Genomic DNA, 27869 nt, shown 5'->3' with positions numbered 1-27869 from the left:
CTGCAGGCCAAACTGAGCCCTGTATGCCAAGATTGGTCCCACAACCTAGGACTTCATGCTGCCCACACACACACTGAGATCAGGCACTAGGGCTCTGCTTGGCCTCACATGCCAGGATTGGGCCCTGGGGCCCTTACTGCCCTCACCCAGCCTCATGTGCCAGGATTGAGTCCTGCATGCCTAATCCAGGGTGCAGGGCCACACTATCCAGCCCACTTCCCATGGATCCAGGTATTTGTCAGCAGGGGAGAGATGGCACCTCTCCTGCTGTTGAATTTCCAGACCAGTAGGGAGCCCCCAGGGCTAGATAACACGAGGCCAGATCTGGCCCATGAAGCAGTAGGTGAGCTCCCTTGCAGTTTATCATGGGGTTCTGCAGAGGCTAATTTCCCTGCTGCTTGCCCCCTTGCTGCTGCTGCTGCTTTGCTTGCTACAGCAGTGACCATACAAACTTGACAATCTTCCAGTAACTAGTTTCTGTACAAGGAAAACTATAAATTTTGTAATAATTTAATTATTGAGGAAATAGCTTTACATTTGAAGTAGTCTAAGATTCTCATAAATACAATATATCTTGTATCTTGGTAAGAGATCTTTTATATTTTACAATATGTAACTTTTGTCAGGGATAGGACCAGATGCCTCCAGTGGTCCCTTCCAGTCCTGCTTTTCTAACACAAATTTACCTGCAGGCATGACTGACTCATTCTTAGCCTAAAGAGTTGAAGTAATGAGTATCTTTCAAAAAGTTGCACTCTATATAAAACAAGTTACCATCTGATGCAGAAATGACTATGTGAGAATTTGTAGCCTCTGTCCTGTGATTAATCAATAGGTTAAGTAAGAAAATAAATCTACTAATACGTTTTTTCCACCAGGGAGAAATGACTAATTTCAGTGCTATTCCCCATTATAAATAAAGGGTGCACCTCTCTGATGATGATATTACCATGATCTTGTGTAGTACTTTTTCTTTGTAAATATCAAACTCCTTTACAAAAAATGCCAAAAGAAAACTGAGGGAAGGGGAGAAGTGATTTGCCAAAGACCCCAGAGGTCTCCTGAGTCTCCAAATCCTATTCCTTTGCCCCTTTTTTTTAACCTTTCCATGTGTATTTCTTACCGTTCCCGTTCTTTGATTTATTTTTAACGTCTGTTTCTGTTCAACTTCATTCATGACAGCTGAGATAATCCTTTCTCCGTCGTGTATACTCGGAGCAGCTTTATTTATCAGACCCATATTCAAAGCTCTTGTGACTGTAGGTATTTGGATTCAATGATTTCCCAGAGTCTTTTCAACTCTTTGTTGCCTTGTTTCTGCTATCAAGTGAACAACACTTCAGTGACAGATTTTAGGATGCATAGGTAGCTGTTATCCATATACTCAATTATACCTACTAGACTGACCACATCACCCCACCCATCCTCCTCCTTTTTCTTGAAAAGATTCTGTTCAAAATGGCTCTGTATGTAACACCCTCTATACGTGTGTTTTCAGCCTACATCATGCATGTGGTCTTTCTCTTAGGGCTGTGCGAAATTTCAACCACAGTTTCATTTTGGCAGTGTTTTGACGCCCAAAAATCTGAATCTGAAATAAAACGGGAGACATCTTTGAAAAGTTTCACCTTGTTTCATTTCAAACATTTCAACACATTTCAGCATTTCAAAGGTGTTTTGAAGCTGGGCTGGCAGGGAAAGAAAATAAGAGGGAGGAGGGGGGAACAGACTGATGTCTGTAGCTGGCCAGCATCTGCCACAACTCTCTCTGAGGTCCCTTCCAATCCTAGTGATCTGGGGGAGGGACCTAAAAAGTTTAAAAACAGTATATAAGCCTGTGAGTGCCTAAGCTGTTGCCACCCTTTGGTTTCTTTACTATTCCTTCCATCCAGGAAGAGAGCGCACACCAACTGCAGGTGCTTCCTCAGCCCAATGAAGGGTTTTCAACCCAAAAGTTTGCTATTCTATATTTCTCCAACTATTCAGTTAGTCTACTAAAAGATATCAGATTGACCCAAAGAACTTTGTCTGCCATGTCCTTAGATCAACATGGGTACAACCTATACCCCTAGCACCTGTCCCTGGTCAGCTGATTGGAAGGAGGCAGGGCTCTGGTCACATCTAAGCCCCAGGACTGGGGCTGGCAGGGGGAGTTCTCTGGCAGTTGCTGGAGAAGAAGCTCCTGCAGGAAAGAAAAGAGGCTCTGTGACAGTTTGGCTGCTGAGATGCTAGTGCTACTGTGCTGCTTACCTGTTGTCATTTAAAGTGGTGGACTGGACTGAGGCTGTAGGGGAAGAGGAGACCTCATTGGGGAACACTACCGTGTTGTGTAGAGGCCCCAGTGCCAGTGAGGGCACAGCGACAGGGGCATAGAGAGCCCAGCAACAATAGAAGGTGGAGTAAGATCAAGACCTCATTACAGGGACAATATCAATATACTACCTGCAAGGCATAGGGTGTGGTAAGGGATGGTTGGAGCCACGCAATTAGCCCATAAGGCTTAGGGTATCCCCTTGAGGCACCTACTTAGAGTGGGTCCCAGCAAGGGGTCCAAGAACCTACAGGGTTTAGTACAGTCCATTAGGACCATGACTGAACTGAAGCTCGAGGGCAGCCTCCTTATCTGTTATTTTTTCCAACAAGACGTGGCAGCAGGTGAGAAGAGAAAGTGCCCACAGGGCAGAGCAGTCACGGTCACGGGGCCCTAGGGACCATGGCCATCTCTAGGGACCCTACTCTGTGACTAAGTGCAGTTTCCCAGAAACTTGGCAGGTTTCATGCCCCCAGAAGGGGCTGCCATTCCTACTACTTTCATCAGAATCGGGCAAGAAATGACAAAGTTATAGGCATTTTAGTCATTCCTCATTATAACCTACGGTCAAAACACCGAAACAGCGTCCAAACAATGTCAAAACTTGAATGTTTCAGATGAAACAAAATGAAACGGCAATTCAAAACGTCGAAATGAATCGCTGTCCTGTTGAAATGCCAAATCAGAAACCGAAACAAAACAGAGGCATTCCGCACAGCCCCACTTTCTATTTCTCTTAGTGCTTCCACTCATCTGCTACTGGACTCCTCTTTGTCCCTTTGCAGTCTGGCCACAGCTAGTCTGAGGTCTTTCTCTTTTGCAGTGTCTGTCTACAGGAATGCATTACTGTGTATCATTAATTTTTCATCTCGCTTGAAATCTTATCTCAAATTCTTAGTCTTCTAATCTCCTATGTATGTAACTTTAAATATATGTAAAGTTATATATTGTAAAATATAAAAGCTCTCTCTCTACAAGATATATTGTATTTATGCTTCTCATTTTAACAGTTAATAATTTAAGAAATGTAAAGTGTCTCTAGGAGATAGTTTTATGAAAGAAGATACTATATAGGCAGTCCTCAGACTTACAACACAATTGGTTCCTAAAAACCTTGTCTTAAGTTGATTATGTTGTAACTTGGAACCAATTTTCTCATAAGAAACAATGTTATAAATTGGGTATTGGTTCCTGAACCAAGGCCCGATACCCTATTTTCACCAAAAATACCCTAGCATTTTGTACTCGATCAATTATAGATGAATAATATAGTTACATTAATATATTTATAACAATCATATTGATTTGGAAGGACTTCTTTGAGGTGACTTTGCTGGACTTTTTGAACGGTTCTTGGCTGGAGTCTTCTTAGAGTCTTGGCTGCAGGTTTTTCTGGAGTCTTGGCTGCTTTCTTAAAGAAAGTGTCCAAGGAAGTTTGGACAGGTGTTCTCCAGGGAGATAAGTGACACAGTGAACTTGCTCACTGGCATGGTATTGCATCAGATCAAGTGGTGCAAGTTGAAACTGGCGTTATAAAGTTGAAACAGGGTGTCAATTTATAAATGTTGTAAGTGCGAAACATTGTAACTCGAAACGTTGTAAGCCGAGGACTGCCTATATACGCAAGCACATTCCACTGTATTATGTAAGCAACAAAGAGAGCTGTTACAGCAGCACAAGAAATGGACTGCTGCTACTACTACGTTCAAAAGAACTACTTGCTCCATTCCCTTGATTTTTCTCTCCTCTATCAAAAAGCTGATTTGATTTAACTACTTTATTTTGTTCTTGGTATAGATAGCTAAGTAAAAGCAGTCAATTGCTGTGGTGCTGATATTTATTGACTGATGAAAGATAGGCCTGTCATGGTGGCTCATGTCTGAAGTGCTCAGTGACAGACGGACCCCTCAGTTTTAAAGAGGTAGTTTTGGTGGAGTCCTTGCATTGCCAGGTGGCTGTTTTGTTGTATGACTGATATTTAGAAGTTTTGTTTTTTTTTTTTTCCACAGGATGAGTAACTACAGCCATTTGCTGTTAAGCAGAAAACTGAAGCAGTATTCAGTTACAGCCTGAGGTCGTCACTGATTTCACTGGAGATGTAATCTAGTTTTACAAAAATATTACTACAGAAACGGGGCTTGGGCCATAACAAACACTATACTAGCCCATTTCTCCCTCTGCTCCAAACTGCTTACAGCTACCTTGAAGATGTGCATGTCTAAATCTATAATCATACATTACTGTCAGGGCACTTTGCTGGGCTCTTACATATATTTTTAAAGCCTCTTGGTGTGCACAGCAAATCCAGTGTGTGCTCATCGTGGCTTAGAGCCTGCCCTAGTAAAGTAATTTTTTGGCTGACAATACCCTCTTTAGTCCATTACAATCTCAGATCAAATTCTGTCTTTCATAGTGGATACATACTGCTTCCAATGGGAAAACTGAACCTTACCAAAGATCAATCAAGCAGTCTGAGGTGACAGTGAACGTTCAGCGTCACAACCTGAGCACCTACCCTCTGGACATAGCAATTTCAGCTAATATTTTCCTGAGCTCTTGTACCCAGGTCGCCATGATTCAATTAAATTTAAACCTCTATTGGCTCCAAGGGGACAGAAATTTAACTCTGTGTCCAGTTCCCTTTGGCTGATGTGCAGAATGTTGACCTGAACCTGACCTCCTCCAGAGCAGTGTGAGTTTCCATCTGAAAATCTATATAAACTGGATTTTTTTTATTAGAAATGAAGCACTCTCTGCACTTGCTGCAAGGACTAAATCAATACTCATTACTGCTCTAGCACGGCCATGTATTCTGCTCATTTCAAAATATTATTTATACAATGCTAACGATTGGCCAGACACTGGTTGGAGCTGCAGTAACCTGGTTTCCAGGACTTGAGTACGCAGAGGACTCAACACTTCATACAACAGTTTATGAAATGGTTCATGGCTAGATAGCCAGATTCTCCATTGGTGTAAATTGGCCTTGATGTCAATTGAGTTATGCTGAATTACACCTGCTCCGTGTCTCTGATCTTCTACTGTAAGAATACATCTTACTGTAGAGTAAGCAACACTATCTTGCTGGAGTCCATTGTTCTTGTTATATGACTTCTATGTGGAAAAGTAATCCCACTTCATTTTTCTGAAACTGTCATAGAACAGTCCATATTTTCCAGGTGACTTTGGTAGGGACAGTGCTGTATTTTGACTCATTTTTAAGCAGTCATTGGGATTAAACAAGATCCTTGATGCAGGTTCACATAAAAGCCACATCCCTCTTGCCATTTTGCCCCCACCTCTTTCCATGGTATCCAGCCAGTTTGCTCACCTATCCTGTACGTAATCATGCCTAATCTCTTCTGTTGTTACGAGGATTAGATCCCTGCAGGCACCTGACAACACTGCATCGTTAGTGACTTAGCACTTTCACTTCAAGTTGGAAGGATTTCTGGGACCTTTTCCTGTGGCCCTCCAAGCAGAGACACCCAGGGAAAACATGTGCCCATGCTCAGCTCCTCTTACACTTGCATGCTAAAATGCAGATGATGATGAATGTCCACAATGATAATGGATGGAGAGAGTACATGCTCTGTGTGCCACAGTGCTCTCTCGCTTTCCATACTGTTCATAATCTCCATCCAATACTCCTAAATCAGGCAAGATATCAGATTAGTTTTATTTTAATTGTTATTAATTGATAATTAAAAGAAAAACGGCTTTTTCAATAACTTGTTTTTAATTCTGGGCATTTTTAAAGCTTTTGAAAACAAGAAATTAGCTTTTTCCCCTTTGTCTGGTAGAGAGTAAGAAAAACAGGTAGTCAAAATTGTATAGAGTATAAGGACTGATCAAAGAAACCCAGCTTGAACTGAATAACCAGCTAAGTAGAATTTTTCTGAATTCAAGAGGCCTAGCCTCCAGTGAATTCTGACATTGCCATAAATCTCCACCAGATTAGGCTACTGCTGATTGACATAAACATATGTTGCAAATATATACTGAACATTTGTTATAAAATATGAAGAAAGGTAGCTAAGAGATGCACATCCTGTTCTGTACACTAAATGTAGAATTCCCAAAAGGATACAGAAATTGCACAATATAAACTACATATATATTACTTTTTCTGGGTTTTGATAGCTGGCCTATACAGCAATTGCGGGCTGAATTTCTTATTTGCAGCTGTCTCCAGGCCTCTCTCGTCCTTATCATTAGTGTTGCCTTGAATTACTCTGCTCCGCCGCTCTGTAATTACTGACCCTGGCTAGAGCAGATTTGTGTGAGGGTGGAGGTGTTGGCAGGGAAGGGAACAGAAAATGATAGGCACATATGGATGTTTGTGTTGCCATGGTCAAACTGGCTGTGGGGACAGGTTAAAAAAGAGCAAAATATAAAGCAAGGAAGTGAGGTACAGAAGTGCAGACTCTTTGTCCAATCAGTTCCTTTCTGCTCATCATTCAAGTTAAAAATTTACCCTTGTTTTACTCCCTATTTATCACCAAACCATCGTTGTTCTCTCACTTCCGTGATGGAAGTATGACAGGGGCAGCATATTCAGCCTTGAGTTGGAAAGTGGCGCCTCTCAACAATTTTTAGTTGCCAGAGTATATGTGATCGTGGATCAAACACGGTAAGCATCCCAAGGAAGTAAGAAGCTTAGTATATGAAGACAAGAGCAGAGGGAGACTGGATGGAGATGGAATGCAGTACCAGAAGGGTATATCCTGTTTCTAGGATACATTTGGTTGTATAGGCTTTCTGGACTTTTTTGTTTAGTTTTGCTGGGAGCTGAGGTCTTAATCAATGCTTCCATGCGATTGGAGTGCCTGGGACTTATCATTAAAACTGTGCCTCTTGTGTACCTGAGTTTGTAAGTCATACTGACTGGGTCACCATTGCCATTGAGAACGCTTCCCCAATGGTTGTAACCTGGTAAAATAATCAGTCTCAGTAGACTGACTGTGCCTAAGCAGGCATGGTGCTCTGTTGCTTAACCCATTCCTGAATCAGTTGGTGGGCTATGGCCCACTTTGGAGGCAGCCAGAGTGAGAACCTGCCATCTTCTTGTTTCAGAGGCCTAGGTTCCCTTCTGAGTGCCTCCACAACCTCTTCAAGGCTGAACCAAGTGGCTGCTTCCAGCTCCAGTTTGTTCACTCTGATCTGGAAAAAATTCAAGGAGTGCAAAGTATTGTGAATATAGCTTTAAGAACAGCTAACTAGACCTTCATGACTTGTGTGTTACAGATTTTCTATCAATGAAAACTAATGAGTTCAAGATTCCACTGTATTATATGACTATACAGAGAAGAGATTTCTCCCCATCTGGACCAGATGGAGGAGTGATGTTAGATATGGAAAATGAAAAGGCAAGCTTAGAGCCAAAGCAGGCCCTGCTTACCAGGAATTTTAAAGCAAACACATTTCAGCACTTTGTGAAAATGAGGCTGTTCAGTAGCTTTCTCTGGTCTCTGACCAGCACCCAGATAGTGATCTATATCCTCAGCAGCAGGCTCCACAAAAGGGGCAATGACTGAATTGGAACAGAGACTGCCATAGAGGTGATCACTCCAAGCATATCATGTGGGTGGGGAAAACTAACGCTTTCAATGTTTGTAGTGTTCTCTAAATAAAGGGAAAATTTCATAGCCCATAAGTTTAGTCCAGCACCTTTCACCCGGCTGAAATCTGCTTTAAAATAATTATTTGAAACTTGATTCCAGAACATTAGAATGGCCTATATACCTTAAATATCTATCATGATGAATATATCAATCCCTTGCTGTTCACAGTACATGAAAAGTCACCACTGATATTTTATAGACTTTAGTTTCTTTTGATGCAGCAGTTAGCCAGTAAGCACTATCTCATCACTATACTGACCCCTATGATGCTGGTGGATGAATGAGGAAATAAACACAGCCAAATTTAGTAAGCTCCTTTGACAACAAGACATAAAATCAAAGATGGACCTGACTATGGAGTTTGGATTTGATTCGTACACATCTACCTTATTTTCAAACAGGCTGATTGTCAAGCTGTTAAGAAGATCACTCATTTAAAGAAAACCAGCTGAACACTGCACTTGAAAGGATGTGGCAATTTCCAAATACAATGCAATGATGGTTCTGTGAACTGGGAAAAGAGACCTCGCCAAGCAGTGAAGGTAATAAAATCATGGAGAACTGCTAACCTCATTCTGCTGTGGCCACACCGTAGCATGACAAGCTATCATTAGCGAGCTGTTGGGAAAAGGCCAGTGCTGAGAAGCAGAATACCACATTGACTCCACCTCCAATCCCACTTCTTCTGCCACCTCCCGGCGGACAGTCTCCTCCAGTGTCTCACCTAGAAACACTCAAGTTAATCATGAACAACCTTGTGTCATCTCAAATAACAATGGCAAGGTTTCCCTTGGGAAGGAAACTTATACCTCATGCCACACAAAAAAATGGAGGGATAAATCTGTATTTTCTTGAATACAACACACCCCAGAATAAGATACATACCTTGTCTTTTGAAAGCAGAATGAATTAAAAAAAGGATATTTCCTTGCAGTAAGTAACTGAGTAAGCAGCAGCCAGGGAGCCAAGCCTGGTGACTGTTGTGCTCCCTGTGGATCAAGTGCAGCCTTTACTTTCTCTTTTCCCTAGTTATTCCCTAACATAAAATGCACACCCCTACTTTCATCAACCCTGGGGGTTTTTTTAAAGGTGTGTGTTGTATGTGAGAAATTTGGTAATTTCTGAAGATTTTCAGGTCTGATGAAATTCAGCAGGTTCGATCATTCTGCAAATATGTCTTAAATTGGGACACAATATCAGATCTACCAAATGTATTTAGTTCTCTTATAATTTGCTTTCTGGGTGCCAGGGACCTGAGATACACAGATATCAAGGTGACAGTAACCATATTAAGTATGTAAGTGAACAAAATAAGCTATGCTCACCTTCTTTCATTTCAGTTTTGAATAACTTTCTACCAGAATCATCAAGTCCACATATTTCCATGTAATACACCCAACCTATACTACCCCTGCAAAATGGATATTAAAAGTGTTCTGAAATTTTAACTCATAGGTTTCATACTTGTATACATGAACAGAGACTGGAATAGGAGGTCAATGCTGATTAATCCTGTCTTTTTACCCCATTTTATAGCCCCTTCCTCTCTCCAAATGTTTTCAGCTATTTCACACTGCTGGTTGAACAAGGCTGTTCTTGTAACATCCTCCCCTTTTTTCAGAACACCACATTTGTGTTTGAGCTCCATGGAACCGCACAGCAATAGGTCTGGCTGGTCTCCAGACTCAAAGTCTCCCACAATGCTGGGTCAGAGCTCTTCTTACCAACATCACAGAAGCCTGCCAGAGCACTGTACATCCCCTGAGGGAACGACGCCTGCCGTGCAAGAAGACACCGGCTCCCATCAGACACCAAAGTGATAACTACTGGGGACATCTAGAGAACATGCCAAACAGTAAAGCAAGTGGGAATCAGAGGTCAGACAAATCAACTACTCCATGAAAACAACAGTTATGAGAACACAGGCTGTTTCAATTGCTACTGCTTCTGCTTAAAGGTTTTGAGACACTGGACAAGCAATAAGGAAAAAGTATGCAAGTCAATATAGGCAGCTTTTGATCTTGCACTTACAAATTCCCACATATTGCGTGCAGCAATTCTGGCTTGTGTGTTATTTGTCTTGCTGTAGAGATGATTACCTGTGGATAATAAATTATTCCATTGGTGTGACAAACACGCTTGCTGCCAGCAAGGTTCTTCTGAGTAGGCTGGCCAGTTTTGCTGCAGTATTTGTGTGTGTCATGCCAGCGAAGGAGAGCTTGAGCCTATAAGTACAAAACATAAATACAAGTCAGTTTGAATAGGTGATTTGAGCTCACTTAGTGCAGTCATTACATCCTTCCGCGGTCCCTTCTAGCCCTAATGTCTAAGAAATCTATGAAATCCTCTGTGAGTAATACTTTGCCATTCTCTCCCTACAACATGCCCATGTGGATCAAGCACTAGTTCAACAGGTCAGAAAGCCCTGGAAACTCAAGTGAAAGAGGCTGTTTTGAAAAGTGGATGCATCCACATTCAAGTTTTCAAGCTCCTTATTTCTCCCAGTGACTAGCAGAGGAAAAGAACAAGGAAAAAAATCCACACTGGGATTTGATTTAACAGAAACAGTACATAGCATCTAAGTATTCTTTTAAGTTGATCTGCCATCTGCTGCTGCACACATACCACTGGGCAGAATGTGGAACAAAGAGGCTTCCAAAACCAATTAGGATGTCTGCAGAGTAATGGCTTAAAGAGGAGCAATTTAAATATAGTAATGCAGAAAGAACACCACACTTTCCCCTTTCAAATGCCTCCTACCACTCACACCTGTGAGATTTACAGAAAACTGCCACCTAATAGTAGTTATGCAAGTAGCAAGTTGCGATTACTGATGCTGGCTGGCTTGGAAAACATACGGACTGGACACAGACCTGGCTCACGTTAAAGCAGCTTATTACCGCTGTCATTGGGTGTGTCTACATGAGCTGTTCACTACAGTTGACTAATTAGTTCTGCAGTAAACATGTCAGTGTCTACATGTGCTATTAGGCTGGAGTAAACTAATAAACTCTGCAGCAGGGTAGTACTTGTAAATAAATACATGTAAATATTTGTAAATACAAGTACTACCCTGCTGCGGAGTTTATTATTCTGCAGCAGTACACGTATAGACACTGGTGTGGCTGGCTGAGGCAGAAGGATGCTACAGTTCAGGGCTGCCTGCCAGCTAGCCCTTCACTGGAGCACCCTTGTGCCCTAGCCAGCCCCTCTGTAGCATGCTGAGCTGAGTCAGAGCAGTCCTGGGCTGGCAGGCTAACCCCTTGGGCCCCTGCCAGCTGGGGCTGCTCCAACCCAGCTCAATGTGCTGCAGTCCTGGGCACAAGTTCAAACAACATGCCTGGGAGCAATAAACTCCAGCGCAATAAGCACTGAAGTTTATTACTCCACATTAATTGCACATGTGGACATGCCCATTCTGTCCTCTTTCTCCAGCTACTCACTTGTTTGCTTCACCCACCTATTATATCTTGCTTTTCAGATTGTAAGGTCTTTGGGGAAGGGCCTGCCATTTACAACATGTTTGCACACTGCCTAGTGTAATGTTGAGGCTCCTAGATACTTCCACAATATATTTTAAATAATTAAACTAATGACTGAGAATGTAAGGAATGGTGTCAGCAACCATAACTTCCATAAGTAAAATAACCTATATCATACCAAGGACAGCAAGGGGGCATCCTTCCCATCTAGCTGGAAGAAAGCTTTCCGTAACTCAATAAATGATCCCTTGAGTTCAGATTCAATGTCCATTTTTTCCAAGGAACCTAGAAATGAGTAAGTCCATGTAAAACAGAAACCTCACTTGTGGCCCCAACTTTATTCCTTTTACCAGTTAACCAACGTACAATTTCTACAAATTATCACGCAACATCTAATGACATGGGCTTATTACTACAGAAATGACATCACATTTATAGTAATATGTTCTTAAATTGTTGTGCGACATTTCATTCCAATTTTACTATAACAGAGAAAGAAGCAATTACATTATGTGATAATTCCTGTGACACTGGAGACATGTCATAGTCATAGGACCTCCTAGCAAGAACAAGATGGGAAGAGAGAAGTTAAGATGCAACCTCTCACCCACCAAGGGCTAAATGTGCCACTTGAGAGCATCTCCAGTGTATATGTGTATGCAGCATGCATACACATAGCAACGCAGTGCATCAAACATATACAGAAGAATTATTCTTACCTAAATCCAGGGCAAAGTATGCCATGCATTCATCTGAACAGCCAATCAGCACTGAATCCTCTAGTTTTTGTTTGTTCTGTTTGAACTTCTTCAGAATCCTCTTCAGTTCTAAACACCAGAGTAAAAGGGACGAAATAACTGTAATTAACCTACACCAATGCAACCATAACAATATCCTAACCTTTAAGATGTCTACAGTCCATGCCAATGCAATGAAGTCATATCACAGAAGTTTCATATGGCTCTATGGCCAGGTATCTAGAAATAGCTTACTCACAGTGAAGTCTCATGGTGCTCCTGATAATAACTCCCCAAATTGGGTAGGTTAGTACCCATTCTAATTTCCCATTGGAGGGTAAACCTCCAAGTCAAAGGACACAGGTAAGAAAGGGTAGAAGTGGGTATGTGGTGATTCTACAATTAAAGGGATAAACAAGAGAACTGAGAATCCAGATTACTTTGGACCCTGATCATGTCGAGCAAAAGGAACATGTCCCAGTGTTCTGGGGATCTACATTGTCCCTTTCCTTAAAATTACTTGTGTCACAGAGGTGACTGAATAGCTTTCCAAGAATAGTCCTCCCAGATTATGCCAAATTCCCTCCCATCGCCTAGCTCACTGGGTAGCTCACTTCCCTAACGAGCTATTATCTTCAAAATAAAAGATGGCCCACATTTAAAACATGTAAAACCACTGTCTCAGAAGACATATTAATAAATAGCTTAAACCTGTGTAGATATCCTGTACATATAGCTGCAGGAAATGTGCTCAATGTACCTTATGTTCATGTCCAATGGTTTTAATTCTAAATACAGTTACTTGATGTTAATAAATCAACAAGAATACACACAAATCTAGCCTAACAGATTTTCTGATTTGGTATTATGATGGGTCTCAGACAGAGACACAAAGAACAGGGACTTATCAGTCGATATGGTATCAACTGAAATATAGTTAATGGAAGAAAACTGACTACATCATTTGAGATGGTTAATACATGAAGGTGTTAACTGCAGAGAACCTGCTTACCTGATGCACTTATCTGTGGGGCCAAATGTTTGCTTCCAACTTTTTGCAGGAAGGGGAAGAGATTGTGAAAGAGGTAGAAAGTTCCTGAGTTCTGGGCTTGCCTACAAAGGCCATCATCTTCCTTTAGCTCAAGTAAGTATCTGCAGGTAGAAAGAATCAGAATGTTCATTGCATGATTTGGTCTAGATCAGAGGTAGGCAACCCATGGCATGAGCACCAGAGCATGACAAACAAAGGCATTTTGCTTGGCACGTGTGCCTCAGGGCAGACAACAGGGAAGGGGCTGGGGCTGCCCTGCCACAATAGCTCCCCCTCCATCCACCCCTTGCACACCAACATCTTACACATTGAGGTTGTGGGTGTTTTTGGCACTCTGCCCAAAAATGTTACCAACCTCTGCTCTAGATCACTGAGTACCACAGGCTCAGTTTGAACAGAGGAATGGGATAGAATTGTGACAGGCACCTGCCCTCCTCATGGTGATGCCAGTGTCCTTATGGCAGGTCTGTGGGTGAGTCAGCCAGCACCCTGCAGCCAGAAGGAGCTCTGCTGGTTGGCTGGGGGCCCTGAAGCTTTGAGGTTCAAAGGAGCCTGGGGACAGAAATGTGAGGAGAGCACGCCGGAGTGCTGGAAGCAGAGCCAAAGTCTCTCTCCATGGCCAGAAGAGACCCAGTGCCTCCTCTCAGGACCAGCATGCCTGGAGAAGCAGCACGCATGTGTCTCACTGCTGATGCATCTGGGGAGAACTCAGACATGCTCTCTGTGACTGATGGAAGTGAGTTGTTCTCCCCAGGGATGAGCTCCCTGAGAAAACTCAGGAAGCCTTGGTCACCAACAGTGCACTGGGGGTTAAATTAGGTTAACTGAGCGCCGTATAACCAATGTGGCCGGCAAGCCGTGCAGTCCAGATCTAGCGTTGCTCTCTGGCACCTGCAAGGGACCACGTAGAAATACACAGGTCAGGTGGGACTGGGAGAGGGCAGCCCAGTGGGCACTACTGGCATCCACCAAGGGGAAAACCCAGCACGGAGCCCCCCTGGCACCGCACATCCTGACAGAGCATCCATGGGCCCAGAGTGCACCAGTGGGGGACTGGCAGCACTGTAAGCTTTGTGTAAGCACAGCAGGGCATGCCCCAAAGCATTGCCATACCTGGCCTGGCGGAAGGATGGGAAGAACCTGGACCAGAAAACCCACCCACCAGGAGGCACCATAAACCCGAAGAGTACAGGGGGTTCACCAATCACTGAGGCACCTACACACATAAGGAAAGCACTCAGTGCAGGGGCAACATTGCCCTGCACACCATACTGGCTGAACCATTTAAGCTGGATTTTCAGTTGTGTTGTAGTTTTCAAAGAATACAGGAGACCAGCAAGCCCTGCTATGGCTGCCATTCTCACCAGGCCCCAGCACAGGAGGGGAAGGCCCCATCATCACACCTGAGCTTCACCTAGGCTGATCATAACACCTGAGTGGAAAAGGGTGTAGGGAAGGAGGAACCCCACGGATGTGTCAATAGGGTCGCCCTGGACCCTACAGGAACCACTAATGACCACCTCTAGAGGCAAAACCCAGTTGTCCCAGGGGAACAGTCACCAGGGGACAGGAGACCCTTCCCACGGTAGGGCTTGGGACTGGGACAGTCTATCCTTACAAGAAAAGCCCTTAAATCAGGACCAACTTACCAGGTTCAGACCAAGGAGAGGGAGATGAGCCATGCCGGCATGAGACTCCCGCACGGTTCGTGAGCCGCACTTATTTCTGGATGGACCTGGCACAGGCGAGTGACATCATCCCAGGACACTGCCTGGCCGGAATAAAAGCCAGTGCTGGGAGAAACACTGGGGAGGCACTATGGGGAACGGATGACGAGGGTGCTTCCCACGCTCTGTGCAAACGGCACCGGTGTGCACCTGGGACGGAGAGCTGGATCCACAAGAGGGGTCCTCAGCAGGAGAGAGGAACTGGGATGATGCCAGGGGACAGCTGGGACCACCAGCATCATATTTGGGAGTGGGGATGGGTCACGGCCCTAGCCCTTATTCTGCTATTAAAGTTTTTTCTTCTTTTTTTCCCCTTTTTTTTTCCTTCTGCCAGGGACAGCCCAGAGAGGAGGGCTGGAGCACGAACGGCGCAGGAGCAGCCGGAAAGCCATGGCAAGCAGCCAGGCACAATTAAAAACACAGCAGAAGAGCGGGGCAGCTCAAAGATGCCCCGAGGACACAGTGACTGGGAGGAATCAACTGTAACCCAGTCAACGAGGGGAGCGGAGAAAGACAACACCAGAGGGTGAGCCGCACTGACACCAACTGGCTGTCCTGGAGGCTGAAACATGGATGGGATGTAGGGGAGGTGGAGCCCCACAGATACCCACCAAGGGTTGCAGCCAATCTGAGGGAGTCCACAGGAAGGGAGCCCACCACTGAAGGTACAACTGAAGTCATGGCAGACGAGTCTCTGGGCTTTCCCCAGGATGACCACGGACCCCTTCAGAAGTCGCTGGAACCTACACAGCAGCCAACACCTGGTGCACATGCCAAGGTGGCACACAAGCACATTCTCGAGACCAGGTGGGCACACCAGTTTAAACAGTAAGTCATGGTGGGGGGGTAGACCCAGGTGCAATGTAGTTCCAGTGGGCAGGGCATGCCCATCAGCTGGTACGGTGGTCATGAGACTGTCACAAGAATATTTCATCCTTTTCCTACTCCAAATATTTCCAAAGCTTCCCCAAGCCAAGTGCTTGTTACTGGTGGGGAGAGGCTTGAACTTTGGATATTATTGTAAAAAAAACTGCAATTCAGTCTCTGAAACAAACCTTTTACTTGATACGTACAATCACGTGTCCAGAAATAAAGCTTAAATCTTACTAAAACTTAAAGAAGTCAAAGCAGCTGTGAATCTTGCTCATATTTATGTTATTTCTCAAGTTTTGAGGTCTTTAAGTCATGATTGACTGTCTATACTAACAAGGAAAGCTGGGTACATCTTAAGTTTGTGAACATGACTCTTATTTTGAATGATTAGATCACAGAGCAATATAAGGTTCTCATTGATATCCCAATTCAAAAGCTCAAGCTCAAGCCCTGAACAAGTACACCACATATTGGGTTATATGCGTACCAAGCAAAGCTGTCCTATTTGAGAATGGGTATCAAAAGTTTTTCCTTCAAACTGTTTGAAGTGATATTAAAAATGACTATCCAGCTAGTATGAGCACTATTAAATTAGTTCAGCCATATTTAGGAGCATTCTAGAGCATTCTTATATCTGACAGACTTTCCAGCCATTGGTATGAGCATGCATATACCTGAATCCAGCACTAGGACAAGTTTTTAGCCCCTGCTGAAGGGGGCTAAATGTTGCTGTAGACAATAAGCAAGGCCATGCAGTTCATTTTATTATCATCAGACTACACTGGATTAGTAATACAGAGTTTTAGCAGAGATAATCATAAACATTTGATACAAGAATACCGAGCTCTAGCTTCCCCACTGAACACAGTTCAGACAAGAACTTACCGCATTTTTCTAACGTAGGTAGAGTGTAGCCTGCACCACAGAAAGGAAGCTCTTCTGTATACGGCTTGATAAAGCATAGCCATGTTCAGCTCTTGAGAGAAGCTCCCTCTGCCTAAAAGGATGTAGGATGCATGTAGTATGATGAATCTTCACAAATAGGTTCTATATAAAGGAAGCTATGACCCAAACAAATAAGAAATATCTCAGACTCCGAGAGGATCCGCTTTCTATGTTATTGTTCAGTTTGGTCTTAGGCTCTGTCCATGCATAAAGAAACTTATTATCACAGTTCTAAATATTTTTAGACAGTTCCAAGACGGTTCAAGTTTACAGATGTGTTTTGTGTCTGTCAAAGAGGTCTTGCAGAAATTGCTACAGACTAAGATAAAAATGTGTGCTGTCTGAACTTGCTTTGTTATAAAGATAGTAACGTTTCCTACAGAGAGCCACTCCAGCTCATTCAAAGGCACACGGTACAGCAGCAACCTGGAAAACTATTGGGAATCCAGTGCTGTCACAGAAGAACAAAAAACAAAATTACAGCTGCAAAGAAGATTTTCCCATGTTAGAAGGATGACAGCCAGTTGCTGCTGAACCAAATTCTGTCAAGGCAGTTAATCCTTTTGTGCCAAAAGAACTTGTTGCATTTTCAACTGAAGTAATGACCCAAACCAATCTGTCCTCAGCTCACTATGGCAGGAAGACAGCTATCCAGAAACAAGCATCATTCTTAAGATGTGATCGTGATCATCAATTATTAAATACATAACTTCAAAATAGCACTTCCTAGTCATAAATTTAAAATCCCTTTACATAAGGAGACTATTAGTTTTATTTTACAGATAAAGAAACAAAGAAACTTAACCAATGAACAATAAGATTTGATGGATATTCCTTAAAATTCTATCACAGCCACTAGGGAAACTACAATGTTCCTGATATTTTATACATACTAATAATCACTCATGTATTGCAAACTGTGCATGTGATTACAAAGCAGAAACACTGAGAGCACCTGGGTATTTGACACAGTTGTACAGTATAGGACAAACAATTATATGACTCTAGCACAGGGGTGGGCAATTATTTTGAGTGGAGGGCCACTTACTCAGTTTTGGCAAGCTGTCGAGGGCCGCACTGGTAGCCCTGCCCCTTGACAGGTGCCCTGCCCCCTGGTTGCCATCTTGTTGAAGTCCCACCCCCTAACCTTGACACCAGAAGTCCCTCTCATTGCCCCCGGAAGTGCTCCTTTCAGCAAGGGATTTCGCCATCTCGGAACCAGAAAAATACCAAATTATATTCTAAAAAGTAAACATCTAAAACTTTCATTAATTTGATTTAAAAAAATATTTTGTCCTGGTTTACATGCGTTTGTGTAGTGTACATAGACGTGATTGCATATAATAGCTTAAAATGAAGTCTTACCCTTGTATATTGTGGGGGGGGGTAGGTATAGATTTGCAGGGGGCCATGGGTATGTGGGGGAGGATGTGGGTGTGCCTGTAGGGGGTGGATAGAGGTGTGGGGTGTGGGAGCATGTGGGTGTGTATGTGGATATGTGGGGTGTGAGTGGGTATGGGGTTTGTGGGGGACTGTGTGTGGGAGGAGGGTGGTTGGGATGTGTGAAGGGGTGTTGGTATGGGGGTCTGCGTGTGTGGCAGGATGAGGGGAAGTTGGTGGAGGGTGTCGGGCTGTCACTGTGTAAGGGCGTACACCCCGACATCCTGCGGACATTCACTGGCCCCTTAAGGTGGCTGGGCCCCTATGGCTGAGCTGGAGGGGATTTGATGCCCCTTCTTTTCCCGCCTGCCATGACTTTGATGATATAAGAGATCTGAAAAAAGGAGGTGGTGACTGCCTGTCTCCTGCCCAGCTCAATCAAAGGGACGGCCCTGCACCCAGGGGCCCAACTCTGGGAGTGAAGAAAGGACCACCTTGGAGCCAACTTTCTGATTGCCTCTTCTCCGTTAATTTTTTGTTTTTTGAAAGAAACAAAAAAAGAGTCCTTGCCCTTTGGCCTACTTGTCCTCATGGGGTCTTCCAGGTTTGGTGCTCTCTTTCCGGTCTGGTGCTCTCTTTCCTGGGGTCATTACCCCAGACTCTTCTATGATCTGCTCTCCCTGCCTGGGCTTCTTGCCCGTAGCCTTAAAACCACGCTGCAGGGAACCTGATTATCGGCGGGTGCCATGCCTGTGGCAGGGGATTCCCTTGGCCATCATCAGTTAGGGCAGATGCAGTCTTCGCAGCTCGAGATCTTGCCTGCCAAGCTTTGGCTATGAATGCTTCTGGGGCTTGAGCTCCTGCTCCCCTTTCCTTGGGCAGGTGCCCATCCCCAGTCCAGACTCTCCGACCAGCCGAGGAAAGCCCACAGGCGGTGAAAGAAAAAAAAACAATGGATGAAAAAACCCACCGTGGCAGGTGGTTCACACAGATCCACCACCTCCGCTGCTCCCAGGGGCTATCCCCAGATTCCCCTCCGGTGCCTGACCTCTTCCACCCTCCGCTTCACTCCTGCAGTGAGGGTGCCACCACCTCTTCGGCATCAGCCCAGCAGCTTACCCATGCTTCTCCTTCGGCTACTCGCCCCTGCTCCTTTGACCCCTCTCTGGGTCCACCCCCAGCCTCCGGATATAGCCCGCACTGCTGATTGGCCCCAATTTGCTTCACCTGACGTGGAGGTTAAGCTGTAGCCAGTGCAGACCAGGAGTTCCCACCACAGAGTAGACGTCGCCGTGTGAGGTGGTCCCTGGCCGGGGATATGTCCCTGGTGAGTGCCCTCTGGGCTCTCTCAGATGGACCTGGAGCAGCACCCAGGCTCCCCGTGAGACCTGAGGTTGCAGAAGCCCTAAGAGGGAGCCAGGCACAGCTGCAGCCACCTGAGCTCCACAGGGTGTAAGACCCCAAAGAAGCCCCAGTGAGGGGGCAGTGTGGAGCCCCAGTGAGGGGGAACCGAGGGCTGGGTGCCCAGTATGTGGGGCCAGGGGCCCAGTGTGTGTTGTGTATGTTTGTCTGTCTAAAGGAAGAACCCAGTGTAAACCACTGGAGAAAATATCTGCAAGGGCGCTGGGACCTGGAGCTTCAGTGGGGAGTGAGAGTCCCACATGAGACTCCAGAGCTCAGGTCCTAGTGCCACCTAGCTGGAGGAAACATCAGCGAGGCCTGGGACATGTGTAGGGGTGGTAGGAGCATGTACTTATTGCCCATGGTCACTGGGGCGCACAAAGGACAGCCTCCCACCTACTTAACATCACAATCATTTATTAACAAGGCATGGCAGATGAACAAGGCAGGCAGTCTGCCCAGAGACAAGGATGGGGTCATACTAGTACCAGGCCTAGAGGCTGCTCTTGTCACAGCCAGATCTGGCCCATTTGTCATATTTTGCCCACTGCTGTACTAGAGGACTGGACCAAAAAAAAATCTCACGAGGTTCAATAAGGACAAGTGTGAAGTCCTGCACTTAGGATGGAACAATCCCATGCATCAATACAGGCTGGGGACTGACTGGATAAGCAGCAGCTCTGCAGAAGAGGACCTGGGGGTTACAGCGAACCGTAAGCTGAATATGAGCCAGCAGTGTGCCCTTGTTGGAAAGAAGGCTAACAGTATACTGGACTGCATTGGTAGGAATGTTGCCAGCAAATCAAGGGAAGTGATTATGTCCCTCTATTCTCCACTAGTAAGGCCACATCTGGAGTACTGTGTTCAGTTTTAAGCCCCCCACTACAGAAAAGATGTGGACAAGTTGGAACGAGTCTAGTGGAAGGCAATGAAAATAGTTAAGGGGCTGAGGCACATGATTTAGGAGGAGAGGCTGAGGGAAGCCCAGAACCGGGCTTATTTAGTCTGCAGAAGAGAAGACTGAGAGGGGATTCAATAGCAGCCTTCAACTACCTGAAGTGGGGTTCCAAAGAGGCTGGAGCTAGATTGTTCTCAGTGTTGGCAGGTGACAGAAGAAGGAGCAATGGTCTCAAGTTGCAGCAAGGGAAGTTTAGGTTAGATATTAGGAAAAGCTTTCTCATGAGGAGGGTAATAAAGCACTGAAACAGGTTACCCAGATAGGTTGTGTATTCTCCATCCTTGGAGGCTTTTAAGACCTGGCTGCACAAAATCTTGGCTGGGATGATATAATTGGGGATGGCCCTGCTTTGAGCAAGATGTTGGACTAGATGACCTCCTGAGGTCCCTTCAAACCCTAATTTTCTATGATTTTATGAGTCTATGAAATATTGTGAACATCATATGTAATCTCTTGTAGAATTTTTGAAACAGTATATTTTTGGTTAGATTGTGAAAATCTGCAATGCAGATACAATTTCAGTGCAGATCTCAGGAGTTTGCAGACAACTCTGTACTTTACTCTAGAATGAGTAGCTCATAGTTCAGAATGTGACTGCACAGGCAATAATTTGTATTTATTACAATAAAATGCACTAGTTGGATGTGAGGAGGGTATTTATAACCCCTTAATTCCTAGAAGCTATAAATGGCACAGTTTATATTTGGTTATTAAAAACTCAGCAGATATAGTGTTAAATTCCTGGTCTCAGGACTTAGGTGCAAACAAACTTGCCTCTTTGTAAATCCCAACTCTGTATTACACTGCTTAAGTAGTTGGTTCTTATCCAATGAAAAAGCATTCCTTCTGTATGGAGTACATTAGACTAGAGAGAGAAATATATGCAATCTCCAGCAGCAGGAAGTACTTCATAAAAGCCACACGCTGACCCAGAGCATGTTTTAATGGAAATGCAGCTCCTCCAGTAAACAGAAGTTAGGTTTTCTGTGAATCTGTTCTGTTTTCCAGAATCCCTTCCCCTCTTCTCCCCCCTCTGGAAACTCTGGGAAATAACCACAAAGACTGCTTCAGAAATCTCCTCACTGTGGAGTCTGTGTTAGATGGCTAGCTATACAGCTGCTCTTGTTTTCTTAACTCCTTGGTTAGTGGGACTCTGTCATAATGAATTCTTCATTTTCCATTAATAGTTCATTATATCAGAGAATCACTTTATTATATTTTGCCAAATAAAGGATGTTAAAATAATGCTAACAATATTTTGATCCACCATTATAGAACACAGCAGTAGATATTTTTCAAATTTCCTAATTGTTTTGAAAAATAAGGAAACTACTTTAAATAGTAAACCTTTCTGGAGACCTCAAAAAAAAGTTCAAAAAGCAGACAGATGAGGCTGACAGAGCAGTACAGATGTCAAGCACTCAAATCTATATCTGAATTTATAAATACACTACTATGATTAGAAAGCTAAGTTTATCAATTGAAATGTTACAGCATGATTAAAGATGTATCTCTTTCATTCATTTATAATTGTTTGAGCAAACAAATTCTTCTTCCCTTCTGGGTCAAGAGTTAAATGCCTGCATTCAACATGAAGTGCGTCTTTACAAGTGCAAAAACAAATGTGATATAAAAAGGATAGTGACAGACCTTCATTTATTTTGTCATTAATTAAGCCAGTGTAATAAAGGATTCTAGACATTTAATTTGAGAGCACAGTCCATAAAAATAACAAATGAGATGCATAGATGAAGTCAGCATACTTGTTTTCTATGTAATGCACAATTACTTAGAGGTTAATTATGTTTGACTCTTACTTGTATGCTTGCTGTAAAAGAGCAAGCCCGATCATACTAATCCTCTAGACTGATTGGCAAATCTTCCTTTAACAAGATAAAGGACTGAAATATAATTTCTCGAGAAAACATCCACCCTGCTGTTATAACAAACAGCTGACCCTTTTGAATCTGTGACCTTTTACTGTTCTCTGTTGCCTCTAGTAAGCTGTTGTATCCCTGGATTTGTGGCCCTCCCTTCATACCTGGGTAGGCTTTTAGCTTTGGGGAGGGAGCCTAAAGCCCCAGCAATGAGAAAAAAAATACAAACAAAAATTACCCCTTTGCCCTTAAACAGGAAACTTGCAATAGTGTGCAGTCTGGGAAAAATGCACCCAATTTACAGGGTAGGTAACTTTCCAATTTGTACAGCCATTCTTATTACATAACTTATACATTTAAAGGCCATAAATGCTGGCTATCATTTATGCACGTAAGTGCTTTACTCTTTGTGAACCTCTCAACTATGTACATTATATTAATAAATGAATACAGTATTTATGTGTGTCCATATAGCCTGTGCCACTGGCAATACCATTAGCTAAATAAAGGCTCCTCAGACAAACAAGTCTCATGTTGCTTCCTGAAGTTTGCTAAATCTGAGCTTTGGGAGGTCACCAAAGGAAGTCGGTCACAAAGATACGGCCTTTACATAGAGAATACCTTGTTCTGACACAAGGGAAATGAGTATGAAGAGCAAACTAAGAGGTCATAAGCAGTTGGAATGAATCTCTCAGAAAGCAGGAATTCCAGTCATTTAGTAATAAGCAAGGCTGAAGGCAAATGCCTGATCCTGGCAGTACCTACACAGATACTTCTCTTCACTCTTACAATTAGTCTAACTGACTTGTACAGGGCTAATTGAAGCAACAGAATGTGCTTCCTAGCTTTTATAATTTCTCAGCCATGGCAGTGGCAAGACATAATAGTTCTCACCCTCTCTGATTTTGCCTGTAGCATGTTTTTAGTTTTGTATTCATAGTGTATTTTGTAGTTGCAGTGTGTGCGCACAGGGATCTACTTAAAGCGCATGGAGGCAAAATAAAAATAGCAGGCTGCTTGCAGCGCCCAGCGCCATGTTCATGGTCTTTTCATGGAAAGCTTCCCTCTCCCCGCTGCTGATTGGCTGAGAGACCCCAGCAGCCCTGCCCCTCACTGCTGACTGCCTGAGAGGGCTGCCTTTAATGTGGCTCCACCCCTCACCACTGATTCACGGAGGACTGCCCTTCATGTGGCGCCCCTCGCTGCTGATTGGCGGGGGGGGCACACAAAAGGCAGCATTCTCAGCCAGTCTGTGGCAGGGAGGAGGGGGTGGCTGCTATCTTGGCTGCTACCCTTCATGCCAGTGGTTCCTGCCGTGCCCCCCCCAATGGGCTGTGAGGCTGGTCCCACTGGGGAGCCAGAATTTAATTTTAAAAAGTTCCCCTCCCCTCAGCAATTCCATGCAAAATTAGAGGAATCCCATTTTTTGCAGTGATCATGGAAATTGCCTGTTTCAGAGTTTCTGTGAAAGCTGCAAATTTCCATATGTATGAGGAAACTGAACTCAATGACCTATTAGGCCCCTTCTAAGCCAGAAGCAGGAGAAGATTGTTGCTACGTACACTACAGTTTCATTGGATGAGTCGGTATGAAAAGGCAGATGTAAGAAATATCTGATACGCTTCTAAAATGCTTATCTCTTCAATACGTAAACACCTTCCTTATTTGATAGATGAGGAATTCTTGAGTTGAATAGGCCTCCTAGATTTCACCAACTGCTGGAATTATGGGGGGGTGTTTGTTGTGGAGGTTTGGGGGTTCTTTTTGTTTTGATGTTACCTGAAAACAGAGTATTTGGAAAGTTGGATTTGATCAGGTTTTAATGTGCTTGAAGTTTCCTTCCTATGCCTGCTAAAAACTTGAGAACACAGCTTGCAATCAAGTACCAAGTTATTGCTGTTCTAGAAGGAAACTGCTGATCAAGACAAATAACTGGATCTGGCCTATCACACAGCCTCAAAAAAACTGATAATAGGATACAGAATCTAAATTTGAGGTAACTGGATCATTTGGGCACAGGGTGACAGTTTTAAGTTACTGCCAGCAAGTTCTGAAATTAGCTGTTTGTTTCCTTTGAGGGGAAGTAAAAATGTTGTCCATATACTACTGCATTTTCTTGACTAGACGATAAGCCCCCCATAATTAGATTCTATATATAGAAAACCTAAATGTCTTAATTTTCCAGATATAAAATCTAATTATTGGAGGTTTTGCCTTGAAATTTTCCCCCTCCTACTGCTACAGCAAGGAGAATATATCAGATACCCACCCTAGCCCTCTGCCTCCCCTCAACTTCTTCTGCCTCCAGAGCTTTCTCCTCTCCTTACCTGTCAGACCCTGCTTTTTCCAAGCACATGGAAGTGAGGAGGAAATTTGAAGTGTCCTTGAAATAAACATAGCTGTAGTAATTTACACATAGTACCCATAGATTTAGTTCATCCAGAATTGATACATTTTACCTTCTTTGAAAATGCAAATTTTAGTACTCCAAAAACACACTTTTACATAGTACTTTAGCACCTACTTTTTATTTATTTACATCTTGGACCAGAATAGCTCCAAATTCTATCAAGTCTGTGTGGTGCTACCACCAGCAAGTGTCCTAACTCCTAGACTTTTCAGCTACTCCCAAATCCATGGCAAACATCCCATATGCAAGTCCCAAGGCCTTGGAGTTCAGATGCCCCCTACCCTCGCTTGCCCCTAACTAAAAGACTGAAGGAGCAAGGCCTTGGAGTTCAAATGCCCCTGGCCTCATTTGCCCCTAGCAAAAACACTAAAGAAGCCAGCTAAAGAAAACACCTGAGAGAAATTTCCCATCCCCAAAAACTGTGTATCCAAGATCCTCTCACCAAGAGACTTTAGCAGACAGCACGATGGACAGGACTTTACCCTCGACTACAGTTAATCCAAAGCTAAAGAACTCTTGATTTACCCTACAGTCCCTTAAAATGGGCCCCACCAGAGTCAACAATGTTTAAAACCCTGGCAACCCCACAGCTCAGCTGGGGGGGAAGGAGGGGGTACGTGTGTGTGATACTGCCCACAAAGGAGCCATGTGCTAATTAGCTCCCACTTATGACCGGAACTGGGTGCTCTTGTCATAGATCCTAGGATGCTCCAAAAATCTATATGCAGTTGACGCATATAGAGGGCAACCTGATCCTGTTTCACCTCATTGAGTGTGGGGCCACAATAATCATACATGACAGGAGGACTCTCAGTGAACTGTTTGGGGCCTCATTTAGTGATGTTTGCCCAGACATTTAAAGCTGAAGAAACAGGAATCATTGATAAAGGAAAAGAAAACTATGGCTCAGCTGTGGGAGTGAAGAGAAAGTCAAAATGCACCCAATGTAGTAGCTCACCATGACTTGAAGAAAGCACGGAGGGGGCCTCTGTTCAACGTGCATTAGTATATATCTCATTCAGATATGCAGCACTAAACACAAAGGAGGGTCAGGGGAGATACCATGGGATCAGTCCAGGTGCTTTTCTGCTATGACTAAAGGGAAGATCCCCCTTCCTGACCTTTGAGGCCAAGTCCAGATGAGCATAGACAATTGGTTCCCTGGGAACCACTAGCAGTGGGACACCTTGTCCCTGAACACCTGTGCCACGTGCCCTCTGGTGTATGGCCAGTTATCCCTGGTGGGGCAAGGGCGGCTAGGGCCAGCACAGTTGGGAGACAGGGAAACTGCAGCTGTGTCGCTCCTCCAGCTTGGAGTCTGGCCAGGCCAGCATGGCTATGGCTTCAGGCAGTGCGTACTGTCCCCATGTGTTCTGCCCCATTTTTTTTTTGCACAAGATTTTTTGACCCCTGAATCTCCAATAGTCAAAAAAATCTCCCACGCTGCAAGGTAGCAACACAGGAAATACCCAAATATGTGATGCTACAGACAGGTCTGTGGCACCACATACTGCACAGCCATGTTCATCTGGACATGCTCTATATGCAGAAGCAGGTGGAGACCTGTCCTTGCACTGCAGGCAGGGCCCCCTACCAGTATCTCAGCTACATGCCTACTTCATGGAGACAGGGGATCTCCCCCAGCTTCCTCCTTTGGCCCATTGGTTAAGGGCATGCAACACCCAGGGGCATCCAAACCCCAAAACCTCCCAGCTTGGGTGTGCACGTAAGATGCCTGCCAGGGCTCTGGAAGTAGCTGAAACCCCAGGCTGATGAGTGAGGGAGGGACGATACTTGCCAGCAATAGTGCCACATGGATTTGAACACGGGTCTATTCAGTTGATGATAGGTTTCATAACTGATTTGGCTAATTTGACCTGGAACCCCAAATTTAAAAAACAAAACAAACAAACCAAAAAACGGAGGGCACTTGCCCGTGGCAGTGTCACACACCAGAACAAACGAGCTCTGCTCAGCTCACAGACTCGGGCCTAGTCTGTCCGGATACAGGACATTAAAAAAACCCCTCTCTGCTTTCCCCCTCCTACTCCTTCAGCCGCCGCAGGGCTGGGGGCTACGGTCACCAGGGGGCGGGCGTCACGTGGCGCCACCCGCACGTGCCCTGCCCCGCAGCGGGCCGCGGCCTACCTGGCTCCGGCGCTGCCCGGCCCCCCCCCCCGCTCTCCGCCGGCGGCCACGTCCCCGCCCCGCTCACGTGCCCAGGTACAGCCGAGAGCCGGGGCCGCACATGCGCACTGGCCGGGGCGCCGCTGTGTGACTGAGCTCACGTAGCGCGGCGGGGCGGGGCCAGGCCGGGCGGGCCTCGGCCCTCATAAAGGCCCCCGCGGGCCCACCCTCTCTAGTCTGTGCCGGGCGCAGGGCTGGGAGTAGCAGCTCGCAGCAGCCCAGGGAGCGCGGGTCCGGCCCGACTCGACTTGGTTCCGCCTCCGCCTTGTCTCGGGTGGGTGAGTGGCGGCCGCCGCGGACTCGCTCCGTCGCCGGGCGGGGTGGTGGGAGCGCTTCGGGGGCTCCGCTTGTGGCTGGCTGGAGGGCGGTCTCTCCACAGCCCCCGCTCCCCGGGACAGGAGGCGCCGGGCCGCTCTGTGCGCAGCGGTCCCTGCCCCGCGGGGCCGGCGGGAGAGCGGCGCTGCTGGGGCCGCGCTCTGGGACAGCCGTGCGGGGCCCGCGGGGCGGGGCGGCGCGATACGTGGCAGTGGCGCTCCGCCTCCGCGCGCTCCTGCAGGGGCGCCAAGCTCCCCCGGGCTTGGTCCCCGTGAGGCCTGCAGAGCCCGCGGCACGTCCCGCTTCCGTCCCTCTCCTTCTCTTCCTTTTTTTCCCTCCCTTCCCTCCCCTCCCCTCCCCTCCCGTTTGGGGCGAGGGGTTACCTGAGCCGTGGGGCTTCTCGCCCCTGAGATCCTGCGGCCGCGTCCCCTGCCCGATGGGAGGCACGATGTGCTGCTTGAGTGTCCTCCTAGCTCACCCCTGAGATCAGGTCCCTAGCAGAGCTCTTGGCCGGTGCCGGGGAGATGGGGCAGGCAGCAGTTGGGGCAGTCAGCCCTTTGTTTCCCTTCTCCTCCCTGGGTTTTGTGCCTT

The 27869-nt window shown here is 45.3% G+C and overlaps 2 protein-coding genes across 7 annotated transcripts in view; one reads left to right on the top strand and one right to left on the bottom strand.

Moving 5' to 3' along the window:
* Nucleotides 1-494: 494 nt before the first annotated feature.
* Nucleotides 495-26987, bottom strand: NUDT13 (nudix hydrolase 13). 3 transcript variants are annotated; one of them, XM_014609366.3, is made up of 9 exons: nucleotides 26925-26987; nucleotides 16691-16802; nucleotides 13167-13306; nucleotides 12137-12244; nucleotides 11596-11702; nucleotides 10035-10160; nucleotides 9660-9771; nucleotides 8505-8659; nucleotides 495-7474 (listed from the first exon to the last, which is right to left on the bottom strand). In XM_014609366.3, the coding sequence occupies exons 2-9, from the start codon at nucleotides 16771-16773 to the stop codon at nucleotides 7280-7282; spliced, it is 1026 nt and encodes a 341-aa protein (XP_014464852.1). In that variant the 5' UTR covers nucleotides 16774-16802; nucleotides 26925-26987; the 3' UTR covers nucleotides 495-7279. The 3 variants fall into 3 exon arrangements, with proteins under 3 accessions (XP_014464852.1, XP_059585908.1, XP_019339852.1); XM_059729925.1 differs by having other exon boundaries at nucleotides 16691-16866; nucleotides 26925-26951; XM_019484307.2 differs by lacking the exon at nucleotides 26925-26987 and adding an exon at nucleotides 26730-26914 and having other exon boundaries at nucleotides 16691-16866.
* Nucleotides 26988-27075: 88 nt separating this feature from the next.
* P4HA1 (prolyl 4-hydroxylase subunit alpha 1) overlaps nucleotides 27076-27869 on the top strand; it is a 56513-nt gene continuing 55719 nt past the window's right edge. The window contains exon 1 of one of the 4 annotated variants that reach the window (XM_059729924.1): nucleotides 27076-27237. The gene's annotated coding sequence lies outside the window, so the exon portion shown is untranslated. Of the gene's footprint in view, nucleotides 27242-27869 lie in introns of all 4 variants that reach the window. The other 3 variants (XM_006271590.4, XM_006271587.4, XM_019484306.2) reach the window with 3 other exon arrangements.

The sequence above is a fragment of the Alligator mississippiensis genome, chromosome 6, assembly GCF_030867095.1.
Source record: "Alligator mississippiensis isolate rAllMis1 chromosome 6, rAllMis1, whole genome shotgun sequence".
Lineage (NCBI taxonomy): Eukaryota > Metazoa > Chordata > Crocodylia > Alligatoridae > Alligator > Alligator mississippiensis.
The sequence above is the reverse complement of the archived record's forward strand: the minus strand, read 5'-3'. Positions and strand labels throughout refer to the sequence as shown.

Excerpts from the sequence above, each read along its gene's own strand:
- NUDT13 (XM_014609366.3), bottom strand. The coding sequence starts at position 16,773 with ATGGCTATGCTTTATCAAGCCGTATACAGAAGAGCTTCCTTTCTGTGG. Across the intron at positions 12,245-13,166 it reads CCCACAGATAAGTGCATCAG|AACTGAAGAGGATTCTGAAG; the intron begins GTAAGCAGGTTC and ends TCTGGTGTTTAG. Across the intron at positions 11,703-12,136 it reads ATACTTTGCCCTGGATTTAG|GTTCCTTGGAAAAAATGGAC; the intron begins GTAAGAATAATT and ends ACTCATTTCTAG.